The sequence below is a fragment of the Camelus dromedarius genome, chromosome 1, assembly GCF_036321535.1.
Source record: "Camelus dromedarius isolate mCamDro1 chromosome 1, mCamDro1.pat, whole genome shotgun sequence".
NCBI lineage: Eukaryota > Metazoa > Chordata > Mammalia > Artiodactyla > Camelidae > Camelus > Camelus dromedarius.
The window spans coordinates 123,167,376-123,186,936 of NC_087436.1; the positions used below are offsets into that span (position 1 = coordinate 123,167,376).

The 19,561-nt window shown below is 56.4% G+C and overlaps 1 protein-coding gene across 2 annotated transcripts in view; it reads right to left on the bottom strand.

Moving 5' to 3' along the window:
* Nucleotides 1-928: 928 nt before the first annotated feature.
* The window catches only part of PDE6B (phosphodiesterase 6B), a 29,006-nt gene continuing 10,373 nt past the window's right edge, over nucleotides 929-19,561 (bottom strand). The window contains exons 4-22 of one of the 2 annotated variants that reach the window (XM_010993861.3): nucleotides 13,470-13,610; nucleotides 13,306-13,380; nucleotides 12,371-12,435; nucleotides 11,519-11,585; nucleotides 11,303-11,350; nucleotides 10,446-10,595; nucleotides 10,040-10,183; nucleotides 9,560-9,625; nucleotides 8,950-9,096; nucleotides 7,728-7,835; nucleotides 7,220-7,329; nucleotides 6,919-7,006; nucleotides 6,427-6,527; nucleotides 6,054-6,161; nucleotides 5,414-5,477; nucleotides 5,038-5,112; nucleotides 3,557-3,640; nucleotides 2,233-2,380; nucleotides 929-1,392 (exon numbers count right to left, since the gene is read on the bottom strand). In XM_010993861.3, coding sequence (XP_010992163.3) covers nucleotides 1,331-1,392; nucleotides 2,233-2,380; nucleotides 3,557-3,640; nucleotides 5,038-5,112; nucleotides 5,414-5,477; nucleotides 6,054-6,161; nucleotides 6,427-6,527; nucleotides 6,919-7,006; nucleotides 7,220-7,329; nucleotides 7,728-7,835; nucleotides 8,950-9,096; nucleotides 9,560-9,625; nucleotides 10,040-10,183; nucleotides 10,446-10,595; nucleotides 11,303-11,350; nucleotides 11,519-11,585; nucleotides 12,371-12,435; nucleotides 13,306-13,380; nucleotides 13,470-13,610 — 1,851 coding nt within the window. In that variant the 3' untranslated portion in view covers nucleotides 929-1,330. Of the gene's footprint in view, nucleotides 1,393-2,232; nucleotides 2,381-3,556; nucleotides 3,641-5,037; nucleotides 5,113-5,413; nucleotides 5,478-6,053; nucleotides 6,162-6,426; nucleotides 6,528-6,918; nucleotides 7,007-7,219; nucleotides 7,330-7,727; nucleotides 7,836-8,949; nucleotides 9,097-9,559; nucleotides 9,626-10,039; nucleotides 10,184-10,445; nucleotides 10,596-11,302; nucleotides 11,351-11,518; nucleotides 11,586-12,370; nucleotides 12,436-13,305; nucleotides 13,381-13,469; nucleotides 13,611-19,561 lie in introns of those variants that run through there. The other variant, XM_031439605.2, reaches the window with a different exon arrangement.

The window sequence follows — 19,561 nt, forward strand, 5'->3', positions numbered from 1 at the left end:
GTCGGGGGCAGGCTGATGCCCTTATAGTCGGGACCTGGGGCTCCACCCCTCACCTCACACATGCTCCCCTTAGCCCCAGGGAGGGGCTGTGGCCTCCTGAGGACCAGGCTGGGGCGCAGCTAGCTGTTCAGGGGGCTGCAGCCTTTGTGCCTGAGCCGAATGCAGGCCCCACACTAATGGCTGTGCTTCTCCGAGGAGACCTGGGGTGGGCAAGTCCGAAGTCCTGTTCTCAGCTTTGCACTTGGAGCAGATCTGGGCTTAGAGCTCTAATTCATTTGTAAAATGAGGAGAAAATGAGAAGCAGCCAGTGCTTCAAAGCCGTTTTTGTAGAGGTGAAGTTTGAGTGGGGATGGTGCACACCCCAGGGATGTCCTGAGGTTGGTGGGCAGCTGGCACTGGGGTCCCTCTGGGGACCTGGAGGAGCCTCCGGCCCCATACACGACCCCTTGTCACTGAGCCGCTCCTTCTTGTGAGTAGAAGGTTGTGTGGGGCGCCCTCCCTCCCACCTGGCATTCTAGGAAACAGCCTTAACCACACCCAGATTGGCCTTAGGGCACTGGCTCATCCTGCAGCCAAGAGGAGTACCCAGTATCTGGAAACATGCTTTTGAGCTCATTACAACTTAAAAGTTCCTACTTTCTATCAGATTATTAGTACTCATTTCAAGTGTGCGTCGTGCGTTGTGCCGCTTGGGTCTGACTCTGCTTTTCCTAACAGCTCAGCACCATTAGGTCATTGGAGGCACGTGGTTGCTTCCGAGGAGGAAACCTCAGTTGTGCAGGACTTGGGCTGGTCCATCAGTGCGGTTCAGAGCAACTCCACACACAGCGTTCATTACTGATCACTGCTTCTCACAGCCTTGACCTTTCTGGCAGAATTTTACAATTGGTCAGAAACAAATGTCCTGTGCCATGTTAAAAAAGGGCAGCATGCTTTCTCTTTATTTTATTCTAAGTTTCTGTGCATATATTTGTTCTAAACCGGATGGAAGTTGGCATCTGTGTGTCTATCTCTACCCGTATGCACATAAATACATGTGCAGTTGTGAATGTATTCACCCAGTGCTTTTAGACACAGTTCCCAGACCCTGTTCAGAGGTCTCCTGGTGGTATCACTATGCATCCAAAAGATGGATGAGCGTAAGGTGGGCTACACTGTTCAAATCACAGTTGGCTTTAGTTCATAAAAACACAAACCTTAAAAACATTCAAAATAGCCAAAATTGTCTTCAGTCATTTTCTCAGGCTTCCTAGCTGCTTGTACCAGTGGTTAGAGGCAGAACGTCTGTGGGTGTGTGGGCTGAGGGAGCCGTGGGATCCCGCCGACTGGCTCACAGGATGCAGCAGGTGGAAGACTGGGGTGCTGGGCCACCATTGCAGACTTCTGTGCCCGCTGTAAGAGAAGACAAGACTGAGCAAGAACTGCGCACCCCAGCCCAGCTCCCTCCCTCCTGGCCATGTCCTTCAGCAGCCTGGCAGAGGGCAGAGCAGGGCAGAGCAGGGGCTGTAGTCAGCCTAAGCCGATTAGCTCAGCTGTTCTTAGTTCAGCTATCGGTGACACTCCAGCCCTGGCCTCCCACAGCCCTGAAGCCGTCTTGTTTACATTGGTTCCCTCTCCTGCTGGAGATTTCAGGGAGTGCTGGCAAAAGTTCTGGAAACCATGCAGGGTCACAGGTTCTGATGTGGGGGTGCGCTGACTGGTTACAGTGGAGTTGCAGTCCCACAAGGCAGGGTGAGGGTGAACAGTGCTCTGCACACGGGACGGGGAATGGGGTCACGCCTGCTGACTCAGCTTACTTCTTTTCTAGATCTGCTCTTTTGTTTCTGAGGGTGGCATGAGAGTACAGGCAGATTTCTGAGTTACTCAGGAGGGAATTGCTGCTTGGTGATGGAACAAAAGCTGCTAAGAGATCATGATATTTCAGGGCTTTTCTCCCCTTTATAAGGAAGTAACACTCAGTCACTTCCCTTGAGAGTCCTCGGCTAGGAACTGGGTGAGTTCTTTTGGTCTGGCTTGATGGATACACTGAATCAGCAGGGACGGGCCTCCCCACAGTGGCTTCCTGTGCAGTGAGAGACCCCAGTGCGCTAACCACAGGGCTGCCTGAAGCCTGGCTTTTCTCCACATGTAACTGGGTTGTTTAATTCCCTGTCCTCATGCTCTTTAACTTGGGGGATTCACCACATGCCTGCCCCCTGCCAGTCTCAGCCGTGGCAGGTGAGGAGCCCAGACCTTTCTTGGCCGCCGTCCTCTCCTCCTCCTTCTTCTCCAGAGCCTTCACCTTCTCCTCGTACTCATCAGCCAGGGCCTTCCATTCCTTCCTGTTGTTCTGCAGCCGGTCGAACATGGGCAGGATCTCCTCGTGGAAGCGGGAAAACTCCTGGAAAGGGAATTGGGAAGTCTGACCGCACCTCCCAGGGGCTCCTGTGTGGGCTGGGACAGGTGGCTTCCCCACGCCTGTTCCTCCCTGGCGCCATCCTGGCCCTACTGCCCTAGTGAGGGAGGGAGGACCACTGAGCTGTCCTGTTCCCAGCAAAGGCCTGAAAAGGGAGAAAGGCTTGGGGGTTGTGTCCTTGAGGTCAGAACAGGAGCTGCGGGGTGAGGTCCCTCAGAGAGAAAACAACTGTGGAAGGGACGTTGTCAGAGGTGGGCAGCACTGGGAAGACTTGGCAGGCCCTGAGGCTCCTTCACTTGTCTCACGTGCACATCACATGGATCACAGAGTGCATATGATCACACTTGAACACCCATGAGACATGAAGTGTGTGTCACGTGGACACGTGCACACACGAACCATACACAAGCTATGTGGGTGGATGGGGTTGGGCAGTGGGAAGGGAATGCCTGATGGGGCCTCAGCATGAGACCACTTTAGGGACCAGTGTGTACATCCTGGTCCTGCCTTCCTCCCCAGCACTCATAGCCCCTCGGTGGTGTTTCAGTGAAGGGCAGTGTGAGGCCTCAGGAGCTGAGGTGGGGAGTGGGACAGGGCCAGTCAGGAGTGACTTCACTCAGAACCAGACAACTTCCTCCTTGGAGTGTGGGGTCTGCCCTGAGACTGCAGCGAACAGCCGGGGTGGAGCTTGTGATGTGGTGGTAGGTGTCACTCAGGAGGGCTCTGCCCCCTAACTCCCTGGCCAGTCCCTGGAGCTGATGTCACAGCACCTGCTCCAGGTCCTTGGCACATGTCCCACTGTCACTCAGATGTGTCCAGGTGTTTGCTGGGCCTGACACACTAAGCTGGTGACAGTGGACCACCCCCCTCCTCCCAGTGTTTAGACACTGAACAAATGCACCGCAGTGCCCTAAGGTGGGTTCTGGAAAGGAGGTTTTAGGTAAGACCTCAAGGTGAGCAGGACATTCCAGGAGGGAGAAAGCTGGGTGGGAAAGCTCGTGGTGCTTCTGAGGAATTGACAGGGTGAGGTAGAGGGAAGGGGCCCCCTTGGGGGTGACACTGAGGATTTCAGAAGTTAAGTGCAGATGCAAGGAGTATGGGAGCCCCACACCAGCACCCCATCTTTGGCAAACCCAAGCAGCCCAGGACCGCCCTGCTCACCTTGTACACGAACGTGCACACAAAGTCGATGAAGCCGACCTGCAGTTTGGGGAGCTCGGCCGCCTTGTTCCGGTCCATCATAGGCTTGTAGGGGAGCAGGGGCACTGTGAGGCACTGAATGGTGGGTGTGCCCGGCACCTCCCAGAGACCCCCAGACTCAGCCCCACCTGAGCTCGATGAACTTGTCCATGGAGACAGAATGAGCACTGCCTATGGGCCCAGCTTGCTTTAGAAGGGAGAGCCAGGACGCTCCACTCCCCTCCAAGCCAGCGGCCCCTGCTCTGGGGCAGTGTCCTGGGGAGTGCTGGGCTGAAGCCCTGTCAATACCCCCTCCCCTCAACCGTGGAGAGCTCACTTGCCCCTTCCTCTAGCTTCCCCAGCGAGCTATCCATGGTGCTGATCCAAGACCCGGCCCTGACTCCTGAGGGGCGAACCCTAGATGCGCTTGGAGGAGCTGTCCTTAGTGTCCACAGACTCTGGACCCCCATTGGCTGCCTCCTGGCAGTCTTTTCCTCACAGTTGCCCACTGTGCTCAGCGTGCCGCGCGGATCCATGCAGGATCCTAGAGGCCCTGGCCCGGAGGGGACAAACAGGCTGCCTGTCCTTACCCCAAGAGACTTTGCTAGTTTGTTGGGGCACCCTTTCCTGCAGTCTGCACCTGGCCCAGAGCCCTCCCAGCCCCGTGCTCAGACAGCTCTTCAGTGGCTGGAGTTGGCTTGTGAGACAAAACCTCTCTCCATGTCTTCTGCACATTCTTGGGCATTGCTTGTGTCCTTGTTGCCTGGTACCTATGCAGGTACAACTTCAGTCTACCAACGGATTCCTGATCCCACATTGCTGACCTGAAGGCCCTGGCATCATAATGGCGCTGCAGGCAGATGGAACTCCAGGCACACACAGACTGGCCTCCTTCCTTCCCCTCCACCTCTGTGAGGTCCAGTGACCACAAGGGCACAGGTCCAAGCCCCAGTGTCCCTCCAGTATTGGACACTCCTACTGTCCACACTACTCTGGCCTTCCCCCGTGCTCCCTGCCTCCTCTCCACCTCCCCCTTCCAGCCACAGACACATTCAGGGTGTGAACCCTGAACTCCAGCCACCAGCTTTCTCTGGCCTGGCACTATCCCCACGGGCCAGGCCTGCCCTGCCCTAGCCTTCCTAGAGCTGCTCATGACGTGGCAGGGGCTCACCGCAGAGCTGCCTGGGCCCACAGAGGCCTCTGGTAATGAGCCGCAGCCTGGTTCTGCAGCTTCAGCAACAGCTTTCTGCCTCTGTGCCGCCATCGCAGCTTTACCCAATCCCTACTTTCCGCAACTTTACCCAGATCCTGGGCCCACTAAATTCTCACCAGGCTCCTCTCACATGACCCTATGCAGTGAAATTTAGGCCCCAGGACCCCTGGGGGCCCCTGTCTGCCCAGAGCTGGGCCTGGAGCTCCCAGTGACCATGATGGGTGTGGTGGATCCTGGAGGCCACACTCACAATGGGCTGCTGGTCCAGGACCGTCCTCTCTAAGTCTCCTTGTTCCCAGAACTCAGCCGCTACCAGAAGGGCCACCTGCAGTGCACACAAAAGGCATTCATCCTGTAGAATTCAGTGCCTGGTCAGATGTTGTCCTGAGATCCTGCCAGGAGGCCCGTGCCCCCTCGGTCTTCTCCACCCCAGACTCTGGTGGCCCTACTATTCAGGCTGGGCTGGCACACTGGAATGCAGAAGCCCCTTCCTCCGTGGCGGCACTGGTTGGCCCCCGAGCTGGGAAGCCGCCAGCAGCACTACTCTCAGATGACTGGGTCTGTCCCCCATTCCAGGCTCCACCCAGATGCAACCCCATGAGCACTGGGCCCCGTGTGGCTCTGACCTTGCTCTGGACTTCCCAGGGCTTGGTGATGGCAGACAGGTCACACGCCGTCATCATCATGGCCCTGTGGGCAAATGGAGCTCCAGGCACACCAACACTGGCCTCCCTCCCTCGCCTCCACCCAGTGAGGTCCAGTGACCGTGGGCACAAGTCCAAGCCCCAGTGACTTCCAGTAGTGGACGGTCCTACCTTGCACACCACTGCAGCTCTCTCCCCATGCTCCCGGCCTCCTCATCCCTCCCTCTTGCAAGTTTTTATTGGGGGCTTTTAAGTGCTGGTGCTTTACACATATTTCCTTGTTAGATCTCTGGGACAGGCCTGGGGGAGGATGTAGTTCTGAATCTCCACTTGGCAGATACAGGAATGGAAGCTCCTAACGTGAGCAAGCTATTGCCAAAGGCCACAAACTGAACACGGCCTGTCTGACCGCAAATCCTGCTGCCTCCGCCAGAGGAGAGCAGGTGAGGCAGCGCGTTTGTCTGAGGCACGGAAGCTGTCAAGAAATCAGCTGTTTTTGCTTTGGAACGTCAGGGGCGGGGCGGGGGGCGTGGCGTTGGGTCTCCTAGTCCTGCGGGGTTGGGGGTGAGGTCTACAGGATTAACCGGCGGTGGAGGGGCGGAGACGTTGCCCTGCGGCTCACATGACTATCTCCTTCCGCGTCGTCTCCAGGGAGAGGTACTCCACCCAGCTCTTTCGGTCCTCGTAGTTCTTGGACTCATCCACAATCTTCTGGAACATTGTCCTCTTCCTGAACCCCAAGGACAAAGGGAGGGAGTCGATCGCCGCCCCCTCGCCCCCACGCGTCTGCCTTGATCTTAACGCCGCCCACCCTTCTAGGAGAGGAACCCAGGCGGGGATTCCAGGCCTTGTGGGGCGCGGGGCGGGCGCGGGGCGGGCGCGGGGCGGGCGCGGGGCGGGCGCGGCTGCCGGGAGGTGCGGCCCTCTCCAGCCAGGCTCCCTCCCCACGGGCCCTACCCAGGGGCCCCCTGAGGACAGGCGGCGGCCGCACCCACTTGAAGTAGAGCGCCAGATCCGTGGCGATGATGGCGATGTCCATTAGGTGGATTACGTGCTCGTGCTGCCGCCGGTTCAGATTCTGGTAGATGTTAAGGCTCTGCGGGAGGGCCTCGGGTTACAGATGTGGCCCGGCAGCCCCTTCGCCCTCCCCTCCCTCCTCCACGTCCTGGAGGTCTTCCGTCTTATACCCAAGGATCACGGGCACCAGACCCAGGTGGACCCACATCGTGGCGGGAGGGCCCCTAACCCCCTCCGTCCCACCCCGCGGTGGGGGCAGTTCCAAATTGGAATCACCAGGCAGAACCCATGGCCTCACTGCCGCCAAGCCTGCGTCCCTTCTCCAGCCTCACTGGGGCCTCCCACACAGGTCAGAACATCTGCTCTCTGGACAGTCTGTGGTGTGGACGCTGGCCTGGGGAGCTCCAGGAGTGTTGGCGAGGGTCAGCTGACCAGGAAATACCTCCAGTGTATAAAGGGACAACACGAACCTCCTCAGAGAGCAGGAACTTCCCGAACTCTAGGTGATGTCGCTCCAAAATCGAGGAGCCGTGGAGCTTGGCTAAAGGGTTCTGGGATCTGGTACAGAGGTTTTATGAGAAACAAGTAGTGGTCAGAAGCCCTGAAGCGGGCATCTGCCCTGCCCCCTCCGTGGGGAAGGACCCCCTGGATGCTGCAGCCCCTCCCAAGCAGATCGCTTTCCCAAGCCCAGTCTACAGCCAGGCCCCTCCCTGGCGATGCTCCAACTAAATCACTTGACAGCTATGTGGGGGTTCCAGGGCGCACGCCTACTTCATCTGGTACAGGTTGTTGGTGCCCCGGTGGTCGATGTCGTGGCACAGGCCGGCGGTTACCATTGCAAAGGCCTCCAGGTCTGTGTAGTAGCTCTTCAGTTTGCCTGTCTGCAGAGACAGGTGCCCAGATCCTGCTGCCTGGCCAGCACCCTCGCCCTGCTTCCTTCCCTGCTCTGGGGGTGGGGCAGGCAGGGTGGGCCTGGCCCCGCTGCCCCTCCCCAGCTTCCAGTGCTGGCCACCCTCTTCCTGGGCGGGGGTGTGCGACAGTAGGAGGAGTGTCTGCCTCCTCCACCCCCTACCCTTTTTTTTTTCTTAACATTTTCTTGTTGAGTTACAGTTATTTTACAATGTTGTGTCATCCACCCCTCTACCCTTGAAGGCCCACACCTCCCACGTGGAGGAGCCCCCACCTCCAGGCACCCTGGGCACTGTCCTTATGAACCAGGAGGGTCTTCACAACCCTGATCAGAAGGAGGCGTGCTCTGCCCCCTGCCTAGTTCACGCACCATGAGCAGGGTGAACATCGTCTGGGCCACGTTGAAGCCGTGGCGCCAGTTGTGGTAGGTGATTCTCCGGTACCCTTTGCTCACGGAGAACAGGAACCGCACCAGGACCTGAGGGAGCCAGGAGGAGCCAGCTCTGGGCACTGAGCGCCGACTCCCACCAATGCATTCATAGCTGACAGCTGTGTGAAGGGCCTGCTCGCCTGCCACCCCACATCCCATCCCCTTTCCCTTCGACTCTCCCTGTCCCAGTGATTCACCACTGGCCTCCAGCCACCTTTGCGGGTGGCACCTGAGGATGGACGAGGGGTGGCAGGCAGCTGGGGTGGGCAGAGCCAAAGCTAATAACAGCTCTGGCATTCACAGGACATTGCCAAGCCCCTGGGAAGAGGACTCCAGGCAAGGGGCTAGATAGTTTAGAAGAAAAGGTCCATTTCAGGCCTGGGTATCTGAATAGGGCAGAATGTGTGGGCACCTGGCACAGGGATGGGGACAGGAGATGGTGGCTGAAGGTCCAGAGACCAAGAGGTGGCAGGAGGGGTGGACGTTTTTCTGCAGGGCAGTTGTCTCTGGAGATCAAAGGGAGCCTCTTATTAATTACACTGTTTTTTTAGGGCCAGGAAATTATTTGGAAATTTAAAGAAATTCTGTTAATATTTTCTATAATTTCTTTCCCCTTAGTTTTCCATAAAGTTTCTTTAGAAAATTCCAGCCTGCTGCACTTGTTCTCAGGGGGCATCAGGAAGACAGCTCCTTCCCTTAGGTGGTGGGGAAGCTGATGCTCCCTGAGGTGTGGAGGGGGATGCAGGGCAAAAGCTGGAAAACCACAGGCAAGTGGCAGGGCTGTGGGCAGAGCTGGGAAGGTGGTCCCCTCCTCCCTGGGACCATCTCTGAGGGGCCCTCTGTGTTCACACCTGGAGGATGCTGTTGCTTTCCCCACAGGTGAGGGGCTGCTCCTGTTTCCTCTTCATCCCACACCAAACACCCACTGATGCCCAGTGATGCACTTGATCAAACTGCCTGGAGCACCTATTCATCAAGCTTCCCATCCATCCGTCCCTCCAGTCATGTACCCCAGGCATACTCACTATGTACATTTTACCTGCCTACACTGTCCATTCCATAATGAACATGCTTGCCTTCAAACTTCTGGTGAGACCTGGGTCCCCTGAACACATTTCCCCCACCAGGTGGTGCATCTGGGACCCTGATCACGACCCCTCACCTCCTGAGGAATCTGGAACTTGCGAACCACGCCTAGCTCATAGTACATCTGGATGCCGCATTTGACCAGCTCTAGCTCCGTGCACTCCAGATCAGAGAAGTGGAACTCGTAGATGTCAAACTTGGTGGGCCCCGGCAGCACTTCCTTCTGTGGGAGGGATTGTGGGGCTGCGGGAGGCAGGCCCACCGAAGCCCACTTGTTCCTCCTCTATTCTCCCAGGACCCAGTGTCTGGTGACATCTGGCCTGTAGCCAAGGGCACTTACCTCCTCTGCTGGCTCAGCCCCTTTCCTCCCCTCTCCTCCCACCTGTGGCCCAACAAGAACTTGCCTGGCTGGGCAGACACAGTGATGTTGTCAGGGAAACAAATGCAAAGATGTGCACACTGGGATACACAGGCATGCACAGAGACAGACGAGGCCGTGTGCGCACACAGGCACACAGAAAGACACACACACACAGACATGGGCACTCACGATGCACAGACAGCAGCAAATACCACAAGGCCACACTCTGCGCCCAGGCTTCCTCCAGCCTCCTGGGTGTGGAGACGTCTCCCCCCACCCTCAGGCTCCTCCCGCCTCCACCTGAGGGGCGGGGTCAGATTCTGACCAAGATTTTCCCCAGCTCATCCTCCTCACAGTCAGCAGGCTCCTTCCCCAGGCGTTCTCTTGTTGGCTAGGAGAGAACACAGATGTGTGATAGACAGAGTGACGGTGTCACCTATTGCCCTGGTGACTGTGGGACAAAGTGACATCTGGCACTAAAGAAGAGCGGGAGCCTTGGGAAGCCCCAGCCGGAGCCTCCGGTTGCAGAGGTGGGTGATGGTGCACGTGAGCCAGCTCACGCTTCCTGCCTGTCCTTGCCTCTCCCACTCTGTTCAGTCTCCTCCTGGACAGTGGTGCTGGGGTCCTCACATGCCATGACCAGAGGGCTGTGGTCACCCCCTACTCACAGCTAGGGGACTAGAGGCACAGGGGAGGGACGCCCCCACCGTGCACAGTGTGTGGGACTCTAGGACAGACGCCAGCCAGTGCAGGATGTGCCCTGACTACTGGGACACCCTGCCTCCCACAGGGGTGCTGGTGATACCAGGATCGACTGGATCTCATCCTTGTCGCATCTCACGTGGTACAGAACCATGTCCTGGGCGATGTCCTTGCGGTTCTCCAGCTTGTTCATCTTGTCGTAGGTGTCCGTGTTCAGCACTGACCAGCCCAGGAACTGCGTGAGAGACTGCAGACGGGGCACAGCATCACCCCCACCCTGAGCTCCTCCTGTGGGCAGGGCCCCAGGCATGCCCTCCTGTGCAGAGAGCTCCTGAAGGGGTCTTCAGTGGCTTCCAGGATGGGACCTTACAGGCCTGCCTTGTCCCCACTCTCCTTGGGCCTCATGCTGGGTCAGGGCCCAGAGCAGATGGCAGGCAGGGCCCTGTGTGGCCGTGTCCCCCCACCACACTGGTGTCACCTCCAGAGCCCCACCTGTGACAGGTGTTTACCTCCATCAGGACCTCATCCTGCTCGTCGAAGGGCTTCCCGTCTTTCCGGTTGTAAAATGTGGCGACCCCCACTATCTCCTCCTTCTTGTTGACGATGGGCATGGAGAGGACATTCTTGATAACCCACCCAGAGTCGTCCAGAGGCCCTTCCTGTAGGGAGAATGTCCAGAGCTGACTGCTGCTCTGGTCCGGCCAGCTGGGTCTGCTGCCCAGGGAGTGGGAACCTTGGGTCTTCTGCCCTCAAGCTGCGGGGCCTGGGTCACTGTTCCTGTCTGTTGGCCCCACCGTGCAGAACTTTACGTCCATGAGCGAGTGTGGTGAAGTGTTCCCCTGAGGAAGCGGAGGCTGTCTCAGCAGGGCGGCTTCCCTGTGTGAGTGCTGTGGCCACACAGGGTCCTCTCCTGGGAGGCCCTCCGCTTGGCTGACTGCTCTGCTGCCAAATTCCTAATTGTTGTTGGCAACGGGCCTGGCCCCCCTCGACTGGGCCCCGCCGGTCTGGCAGCTGTGTCTATCTCACACCCCCAAGGCCTGGCCAGTTCCCAGAGGAGGCTCTTAGAGACAAAGCTCATGTCCGCTGGTCCACTTGACCGAGGCCTCCTTCATAAAGGAGCTCGCCCTGATCATGCGGCCTCGAGTGAAGCAGACGTGTGGGCAGAGCAGACGTGAGCCCTTGCCAGGTGCAGCCGCGCCCGGCCAGCCCGCAGACCCGTGTGCACAGAGCACGTGTTTGCTGCCCTCAGCCTCAGAGTTTGAGGTTGTTTCTTAGGTAGCAAAAGTGAATTTAGTTCATCGTTTCTGAACCACAACACCTTCTCTCCTAAGCACAGTACACGTTCTAGTAATGAATAGACAGATACCTGAAATTTGAACATTTCATCAGCCGGGGCATTCATAATGTTACAGATCTGAAAAAAGATCAGAAAAGCAATTACACCTGCAGCAGCCAAATGCACAGTGTGATTCTAAAATGGACTGTCCAAGCTGACGAGCTTCTGAGCAGATGGAGCCGGGGACACAGGCCGGTGGGAAGGGCCAGGGTGCCAGGGACCAGGTGAGGGGCTCAGGGGACTCACAAAGCCACTTTCTGCCACGTAGGTTGGAAGGCCACTGACCAGGGCCCAGTGGTCGGCCGGGGGTGAGCTGCGGGGAGAGAAGCAGAAGTCAGACGAACCAGATGCTCCATTGTGTGTTCTTGCCGACTCTTCTCTGAGCTCCGGGTGGGGCGGAGAAGCCTGCTGAGTTGTGGGAGGCTGGCATGGACTTGAAGAGGGTGAGGGGAGGCGGGGGATGTGGTTTGAGGGTATCTGAGCTGCCTCGCTCCATTTTCTCTGCCCATGCTGAGGCCCCTCCCAGCAGGAACCCCTCCCCTACTGGGGGCCACGTGCTTCATCTCTGCGGGCCAGGGCCTGTGGAGTGGGACCCTGACAGCCTTATGGAGTCAGGGGGACACATGGCCATGTGGCTGTAGGGCTGCAAATGACCAGCTGCCATCTTGGCCTCTCTTGGTTGAGTGCTGCCCCACTCCCCCCGCTTTGCTGCCCACAGGTGGGATGTCCCCTCCTGCCCAGGCCCACTGGGTGTTCAGGGTGAGGCCTCCCCTTCCGGGGGTGGCTGGGTGAGACAAGATGAGACCCCAGTGGCCTCAAAGGTCAGTTGCTACTGACAGGGCCACCTGGACAGCTCACCTGATGCCCTGGATGTCCATCCACGGGGCTTCAGCCCTCCTCACTGCAACCTCCCCAGACTCATCCTCTCCCAGACCTATGAGTCTGCCCCCATCCCCACCACCTTCTGCCTCGTCCCGGTGTGCAGGGTGGAGCCAGGGGCCGCTGACTACACCATGACACGTCCTCAGGCCAGCCCAGCATAGCCCCGGGGTAGTCCTGCCCCCCCGGTGATTCTTCTCCTAAAACCCCGGCACTCACGGGATGACTTTGATGTCTTCCTTGCCGTGGAGGATGTAGTCAATGACTTTGTAGAAGAGGATTTCCTGAGAAACAGACCACAGCAAGCATGAGGGGTTCCCCAATCAAGGTGAGAGGAACCACCCTGGACACACACCCCCACATGACACACCACGTACACCCACATAATTACAACAGGCATGCACGTGATGGACACACATGCACCGTCACTGACTCGTGTGGGACACACAGTTGCCACTCTGGTTTATATGTGTCTTCCCTCCATCGGTGTCCTACTCAAGCCCGCACACCCGCTGGACCCCATGCGCCTTCACACAGACACACGCAGCCCACCAGGCCTGGACAGTTGTCACACACACACACACACACACACACACAACTATGGCAAGTCATGGTCACGTCCAGGCCTTGTGCAGAGACTCCTGTGCATACTGGGTGCATGGGACCATGGAGTCCCTGTGCTGTCCTGCTATCACTCCTACCTGACAGGTGAGGGGACTGGGGTGGGGCTGGGCTTTGAAGCGTGTCCCCGGCTGGATGCACAAGGAGCAGGGGTATCTGCCCGGGTTCCTACCTGCTCACACACACATGCACACACATGTGGCTCCACTTGGGGAGATGTTACAGTGATTTAAGAATAGTGCAGTGGGAGGTCTGGCCAGTCACAACAGATGCTGGTCATTGCAGCCAGGCTGACCACATTTGTCAGGAGACCAGCCCTGTCCCCTGGCCCGGGGAGGACCTGCAGGCTGGAGTTGTGGAGATGGCACTCGGAGGCCTGCAAGCCCACAACCATGATCCTTGCCTCTCCACACCCTTCCCCCAGCCCTCCCTCTCCCACCCTGGGTAGGGCTGGGACAGGCCCCTTCCACCGCTGGAGCTGAGGTCAGGAAAACCGGAGTGTGCGGGCAGAGCCTGCCTGTATCATGACTTACCCGGCCGTCAGGGGTACGTGGGCCTGAGTACGGCTGGGCTTCTCCCATCAGCACAGGCCACACATCAAAGAATTCCTGGACAGAGGAGAGAAGAGACTGAGTCACCGAGTCGGCATGGGGCAGACAAAGTTGGCCAGGAGGACTGTGGGGCACTGAGGCTTCACCTTCTCCTTGGTCATGTCCAGGAGGCCCACTGAGTATCGGTCACAGTTCAGATAGGCCCGCACGGTGTAGAAGGCCTTGTGGAACTGCCTCTCGATGTCTGTCAGCTCCTCAAACACCTTGTTGGCCGACCACAGCAGCACCTGGGGAAGTGACACACCTGTGGGCCTATGGCCACACCCACACACAGCTGTCTGACCACAGCAGCACCTGCGTGTAAACTGTCACACTTGACACATACATGCATCTGACCCCAGAACCCTGGAGGGACACTGATCAACGGTGCCTCTCCCAACAGAATCTCCACAGAGGGCTAGCAAAGAGCGTTTAATCCAAGCACAGGACTCCCTGCTCCCTGCCTCAGGGGCCCTGGACACCTCCAGGAAGATGAGGCCTCTGGGACTTGGCCAACCCTAGTTGCTCACTGGCTGGTGCTGGCCTCAGGCTGGGTTCAGGAGTGAATGAACGAAAACTGCAATCAGTTGCCCATAGGTTGAAAGGCAAAGGTCTGACCAGCTAGCCTTGATAGTTAGCCTGTGAGACACGGGCTTGAGAATATAAAGCCACTGTTTTCTGGATGTCAAGTGCTTTTGTGGTCTCTGAAAAGCGAGTTGAGAGTGACGAGGCACTGACCTGCTCCAGGAGGCCCTGGCCAGACTGTGGCCTGGACATCAACCCCCGACAGGGCCCCAGGCTGCTGTCCAGGGCCACCAGACGGGCTATCCTCCCCACCTCCTCAGCCACTGCCCACAGGTAGTTCCCTCTAGGCCCCACCCTTTCACACCCACTCAGGGTGCCCAGCCCCTCCTCCACCGGGATTCTTCCAGGCGTGGCTCCCTTCCTGCCACCCCCACCCTTGAAACCCTCTACAGCAAACCCACCCTTTGTTGTCATAGGGAGGGATGGGCTTTGGAGACCCCATTTGCCCTAGAGTCCTCTAACCAGGAGGCAGTCCACCACCCACCTCTCCCCACTGGTGGAGGAGGCTCATGGAGATTTGATCCCGACCATCTCCCCCCATTGGTGGAGCAGGCTTTCCCAGAGGCCTGGTCCCACCCCTCTCTGCATCTCTTGTTGCACTCCCACTGTGTCCTCAACGCTCATTCTGACCAACCACAGGGCCTTTGCACAGGCTCTGGCCTCTGTCTTCATAGCTCTTATCCCAGAACTTCCTCATCCCTGAGTCTCACTTAGCCTAAAGTTTTCTCAGGAAGGCCTTCCTTGAGCACCCGCTGACCCAGATCCCCTGCAGCACCCCATTTCATCCGTGACCTCGCAGAGGCACGTCTCACTGTCTCCTAACCACAAACTCCGTGACGTCGGGTGGTACAGCTTTTTCATGGCCAGAGCTTCACTTCGCCTCTGAGTGCTCAGGGTGTGCTTGCTGAGTGTGTGGAAGGTGGTGAGATTTGCTGCTCTAAAGCAGACTGTCTGAACTCCTTGTTCCGCAGCCAGCTACCACCTGGAAGTCTGCACACCTGTGTCGGGGGAGGGAGGGAGTAATGGCCTGGAAATGGAAGAACCCAGCACAGAACTCTCCACCTTTGCCACTACACAGTGGGTGAGAATGCCAACCTGCCTCCCCCCAGCTCTGTGACCTCGGCAAAGTCAACTAACTTGGAGACCTCAGGCTCCCCACCGATAACATGGGATGACGATGCTCCACCTTCCAAATGCTGGGAGGATTAAAGGTGGAGCAGGTGTCATGCTCTTGGAGGAGCGCCTGGCTCTTGGGAACCCTAAATGCCAGTGTGAACATGCCTGTGAGTGTGCCTGTGAGTGTGTGTTAGCCACCTGTGCATCTGTCCCACAGGTACTCACTGAGCTCTCCCTGGGTGCAAATCCCTGGTTGGGACTGGAACCCACATCCCAGATGTCAGAGGTTGGGGGCGGTCTGGTGCTCAAAGATGTCCTGGATGACTGAGCTCAGGGTGGGGTGTCTGGGCTGCACACCTAATTTTTGAGGCACCTGAGTACTTCAGTCCGCAAACCCATCCCCTAGGAGAGGGACAGAGTGAGGAGGAAAAGGGCTTAGGCCTTACAGCTCAGCCTCTAGGCGAGACCTTCCTCCACTCCCCACCCCTACCCTCCTTCTGTCCCAGCAGAGCGTCTCCTGTCACCCCTGCCCCTCTGGTGCCCCAGTCAGACCAAGGGCCAGTCACCACATTGAACCCTGCTATGAAGCAGGTCCTGTTATGGCCCCAAGGAAGTGGGGGCTCTGCAGGTTAGGCACATATCCATGGTGGTCTGAAGCCAGGCAGCCCGGCCCACCCCGAGGCTTTGCCCTTTCCCCCTTCTTCCTATTTCCGTGTTTGACTCTCTGAGTTGAATCTGGTGCACAAATCTTCAGAACGCAGCTGGATGGATTTTTACATCAGCATGCACATGTGTAACCATTGCCAGGTCAGGATTTAGAGCAGTCCAGCAGGCCAGGACCCTCAAGGAGAGGCCTTGAGGGTGAGGGGTGGGGCCCAGCCGTTTTAGAAAAGCTAGAAACCCTGATTCTTATGTAAAATCTGGAGACTTGCAAATCAAACAGGGGGCCTTGTGTGGCCGATGACAAGGGCCCTCTTCGGGGGCAGCTCATGCCTCACCCTGTGAGTCTCCAGACCTTGCCCCTTCCCAGGGAGTGGCAAACCCTTCCTGGCCTCAAGCCTGTGCCCACAGTCACCAGTGCTCACAGCCCGGACAAAACCCAGACACAAAACCCGGTGACTGTTTGAGTGAACGAGCGTGTGGTCAGCCAGGGGCTGCAGCATCGCCCTGCACGGAGTCACTGTGTTCTGGTTTAATGCTCTGAGATGAAAGCTGGTGAGGGACCAGCTGGTGACATGGAAAATGAGGGACGTCCAACTGCACGTGAGGACAGACAATACAGAGGCCCACACAGCCGCTGGAAGGGCAGGCTGACCTCGTGAGGTGTCAGGATACTGGGAGAACAGGGGGCAGACAGGAAAGATGACCCCATGGGCCCCGGGCAGCTTGTGCTCCCAAAGCTCTTCCTTAGCGGTAAGCTTCCGAGAGTCGGTCACTGAATCTCCGGGATTTTGTGAGCTGGTTGTTAAACACAGTCATTATTCAAGTTAAATAACACTAACTTAAAAATTAAGAATATTAAGGCAAAGGTAATAAATATACAAATCATCATTTCCTCATTATTTCACTATTGTCCATACTCTTAAGATATTTTAAAGTGGGAAGATGGCCCACCCTGTGTCCACCTCTCCCCAACCTCGTGTCCAGTGACATCACAGCGGGAGCCCAGTGATGGAAGCTGGCCTGCACTGCCCAGGGTGGAGAGGCGTGCCAGCCCCTCCTTGCTGCCTCCTGACCACACATCCTGACTTCCGCTTGTCACACATCTAGAATGTGAGAGCAGCCTTTGAGCATGTGTGTTCTCCGCAAAGCCTTCTGACATCGGTGCCACTCGCCCTGTCCTGGGAGGGGCAGGGCGCCTCCTCCAGTCTTCACGATAAGCCAGTGGATCGTGGACAGAAGGACAGCCTGGAAAGAAGGGGAAGCCAAAATCCTGCACCAATGGGCCTTTCGTCCAGCTTCTGGTGCAGCATGGACTGTTAGGCAGTGGAAATCACAGTTGTAACTGACCAGTCAGCTTGACACAGTAGACCGGAGAGGAATGCCACCATCCCAGGGCCAAACCTAGGATGTCCTTGCTGCTTCTATGGCCTCTGACCAAAGTGGCTGAGACACTTTCAGAAAGGCATTGCTGGGGACCCCTGAGCCAGAGTCCCCAGGGAGAGTGATCAGGAAGGACCCACTGGGGCAGTGGGGAGAGGACACCAGTGCCTGAGGAGGGCCCAGGGCCCTGGAGGGTCACTGCAATTTGGGGGAAGGGGGTGAGCACTGTGCTGAGAACTGCCTTTATTCTCACAGCTACTCCCACAGCACAAGGAAGAGAAAAAAATAAGGTGCAGGCAATGTGGGAGCCAGTCTCTGTTCATTCTCGACTTTTCTTTTCAAGAAGAGCTGTGAGGTAGAGCCGTGTACTTTGTGCAAATTAATTAGTTTTCTTTAAAATACTGTCCAGTCTGTTTGGGCTCAGAAATGGCTTTCTATGAGGGTTAGGCAACTTGAGTGGAACTCAGAGCACTTGGCTGACATGGACGTCCATTGTTAGAATTCCCACCTAAAGCCCCTCTGTGCCCGCGTGTGGCCCGAGGAGCCAGAGACCACGAGTTTCCAGGTGGCCTGCGTTTCCTCAGGGTCAGAAAGTTACTTGCTGGAAGGATATTTATTGCCTGGCTTGGGTCTGGTGTGACTGGACACCAGCACAGATAAACATCCCAGAGTCGTAGAATTCACTTTCTGCCGGGGGTGGTGGCTAGAACACAGACAGAACAAACAAACCACCCAGCGTGTTGCAGGGGACTCAGTAGTTGGGGTCAGGGAGGGAATGCAGGGCCAGAGGGTGGGGTGCTTGGGTCAGGGGAGACCTCTCCACAAAGGAGCCATGTGGTGTGAGGAACAGTGTTCTTGGCAGAGGGACCAGCAAACACAAAGGCCACCTGGTGACACTACCTAAGTTTTCAAAGTCTGGTTCTGACTGCTGAGTTGGGGTGGCAGTTGAGGTGCAGAAGGAAAGGGACCCTGAGATAGTATGCATGAAGGGGAGCAGAAAAGTAGGGTATCTGGAGAGGGAGGGGGGCTCGGGGCATTCACGTAGAGAGTTGAAAACATGGTTTCTCCTGAGACCTGACTTTCCTGGGGGAAACACAGTCCATCTGGGTGAGATTCACTGGGGGAAAGTGCATGGGGGAGCCTGGCCCAGAAAATGCCCCTAGACTTGCCTCCCCAAGGCCCGCACCTGGGGTGTGGGGAATTGGATTTCAGTCTTGGCCTGAGGCCACTGTTTTGGAGCTGCTGATAAGAATTTGGGGACATGTCCTCACAGCTATTAAGTTACGGGGCCTTGCTGAGGGGGAGCCTCACAGTAAGGGCAGAATGAGAGCACTTAGGACAGGGTGCCCAAGGGAGATGGGATGACCTCCCCCAGTGCAGGAGATACACAGTGAGAATACCTGAAGGAATGATGGCTACAATCCCACCCCACCCTGCCTCGACTTGATGAAAGACATGAATATTACCATCCAAGAATCTCAAAAAACACCAGGTAGGATGAACTCCAACCCCCATCCTCCCGCCCAAGACATATTATAATCAAGCTGTTGAAAGACAAAGAGAATCTTGAAAGCAGAGAGAGAAGTGACTCAGCACACATGAGGACCACCCTCAGCAAGATCACTGGCAGGGTTCTCATCAGAAACTTTGGAGGCCAGGAGGCAGTGGGCTGACATAGTCAAAGTGCTAAAAGTGCTTAAAAAAAACTGTCAACCAAGAATCCCTTATCTGGCACAACTGCCCTTCAAAAGTTAGGGAGAAACTAAGACATTCTCAGAAATCCAAAAGTTGAGGGAGTTCATGACCTGCAGACCTGCCCTCCAAGAAGCGCTCAAGGGGTCCTGCAGGTGACATGAAAGGACACCAGACAGCACCTTGAAGCCACATGGAGAAATAAAGATCTCAGTCAAGGTAAATACATGGGCAACTGTAAAAGCTAGATTTACTATAACAATGGAAACTATGGAACATTGCTGAAATAAAGAAGACATAAGTACATAGGAAGACATTCTCTGATCATGAATTGGAAGACTTAATATTGCTACAATGTCAATATTACCCAAAATGACCTACAGATTCAATGTAATCCATATCAAAACCTCAATGATGTTTTTACAGAAATTAAAAAAAAACCCATACAAAAGTTCATATGGAATCTCAAGTGACTCTGAATAGCCAGAACAATCTTGAGAAAGAACAAAGCTAGAGGACTTGTAATTCCTTATTTCAAAACATGGTATAAACCTACATTAATCAAAACATGTGATACTAGCAGAAAGACAGAAATATAGATCAATGGACCATCTTAGAGAGTCCAGAAATAAATCTTCACATATATGGTCAAATGAGGTTTGACAAGGGTGCCAAGACCGTTCAACGGGAAAGGGACAGTCTTTTCAACAAATGGCACTGAGAAAGCTGGACATCCACATGCAGAACAAAGCTGAATCCTTAC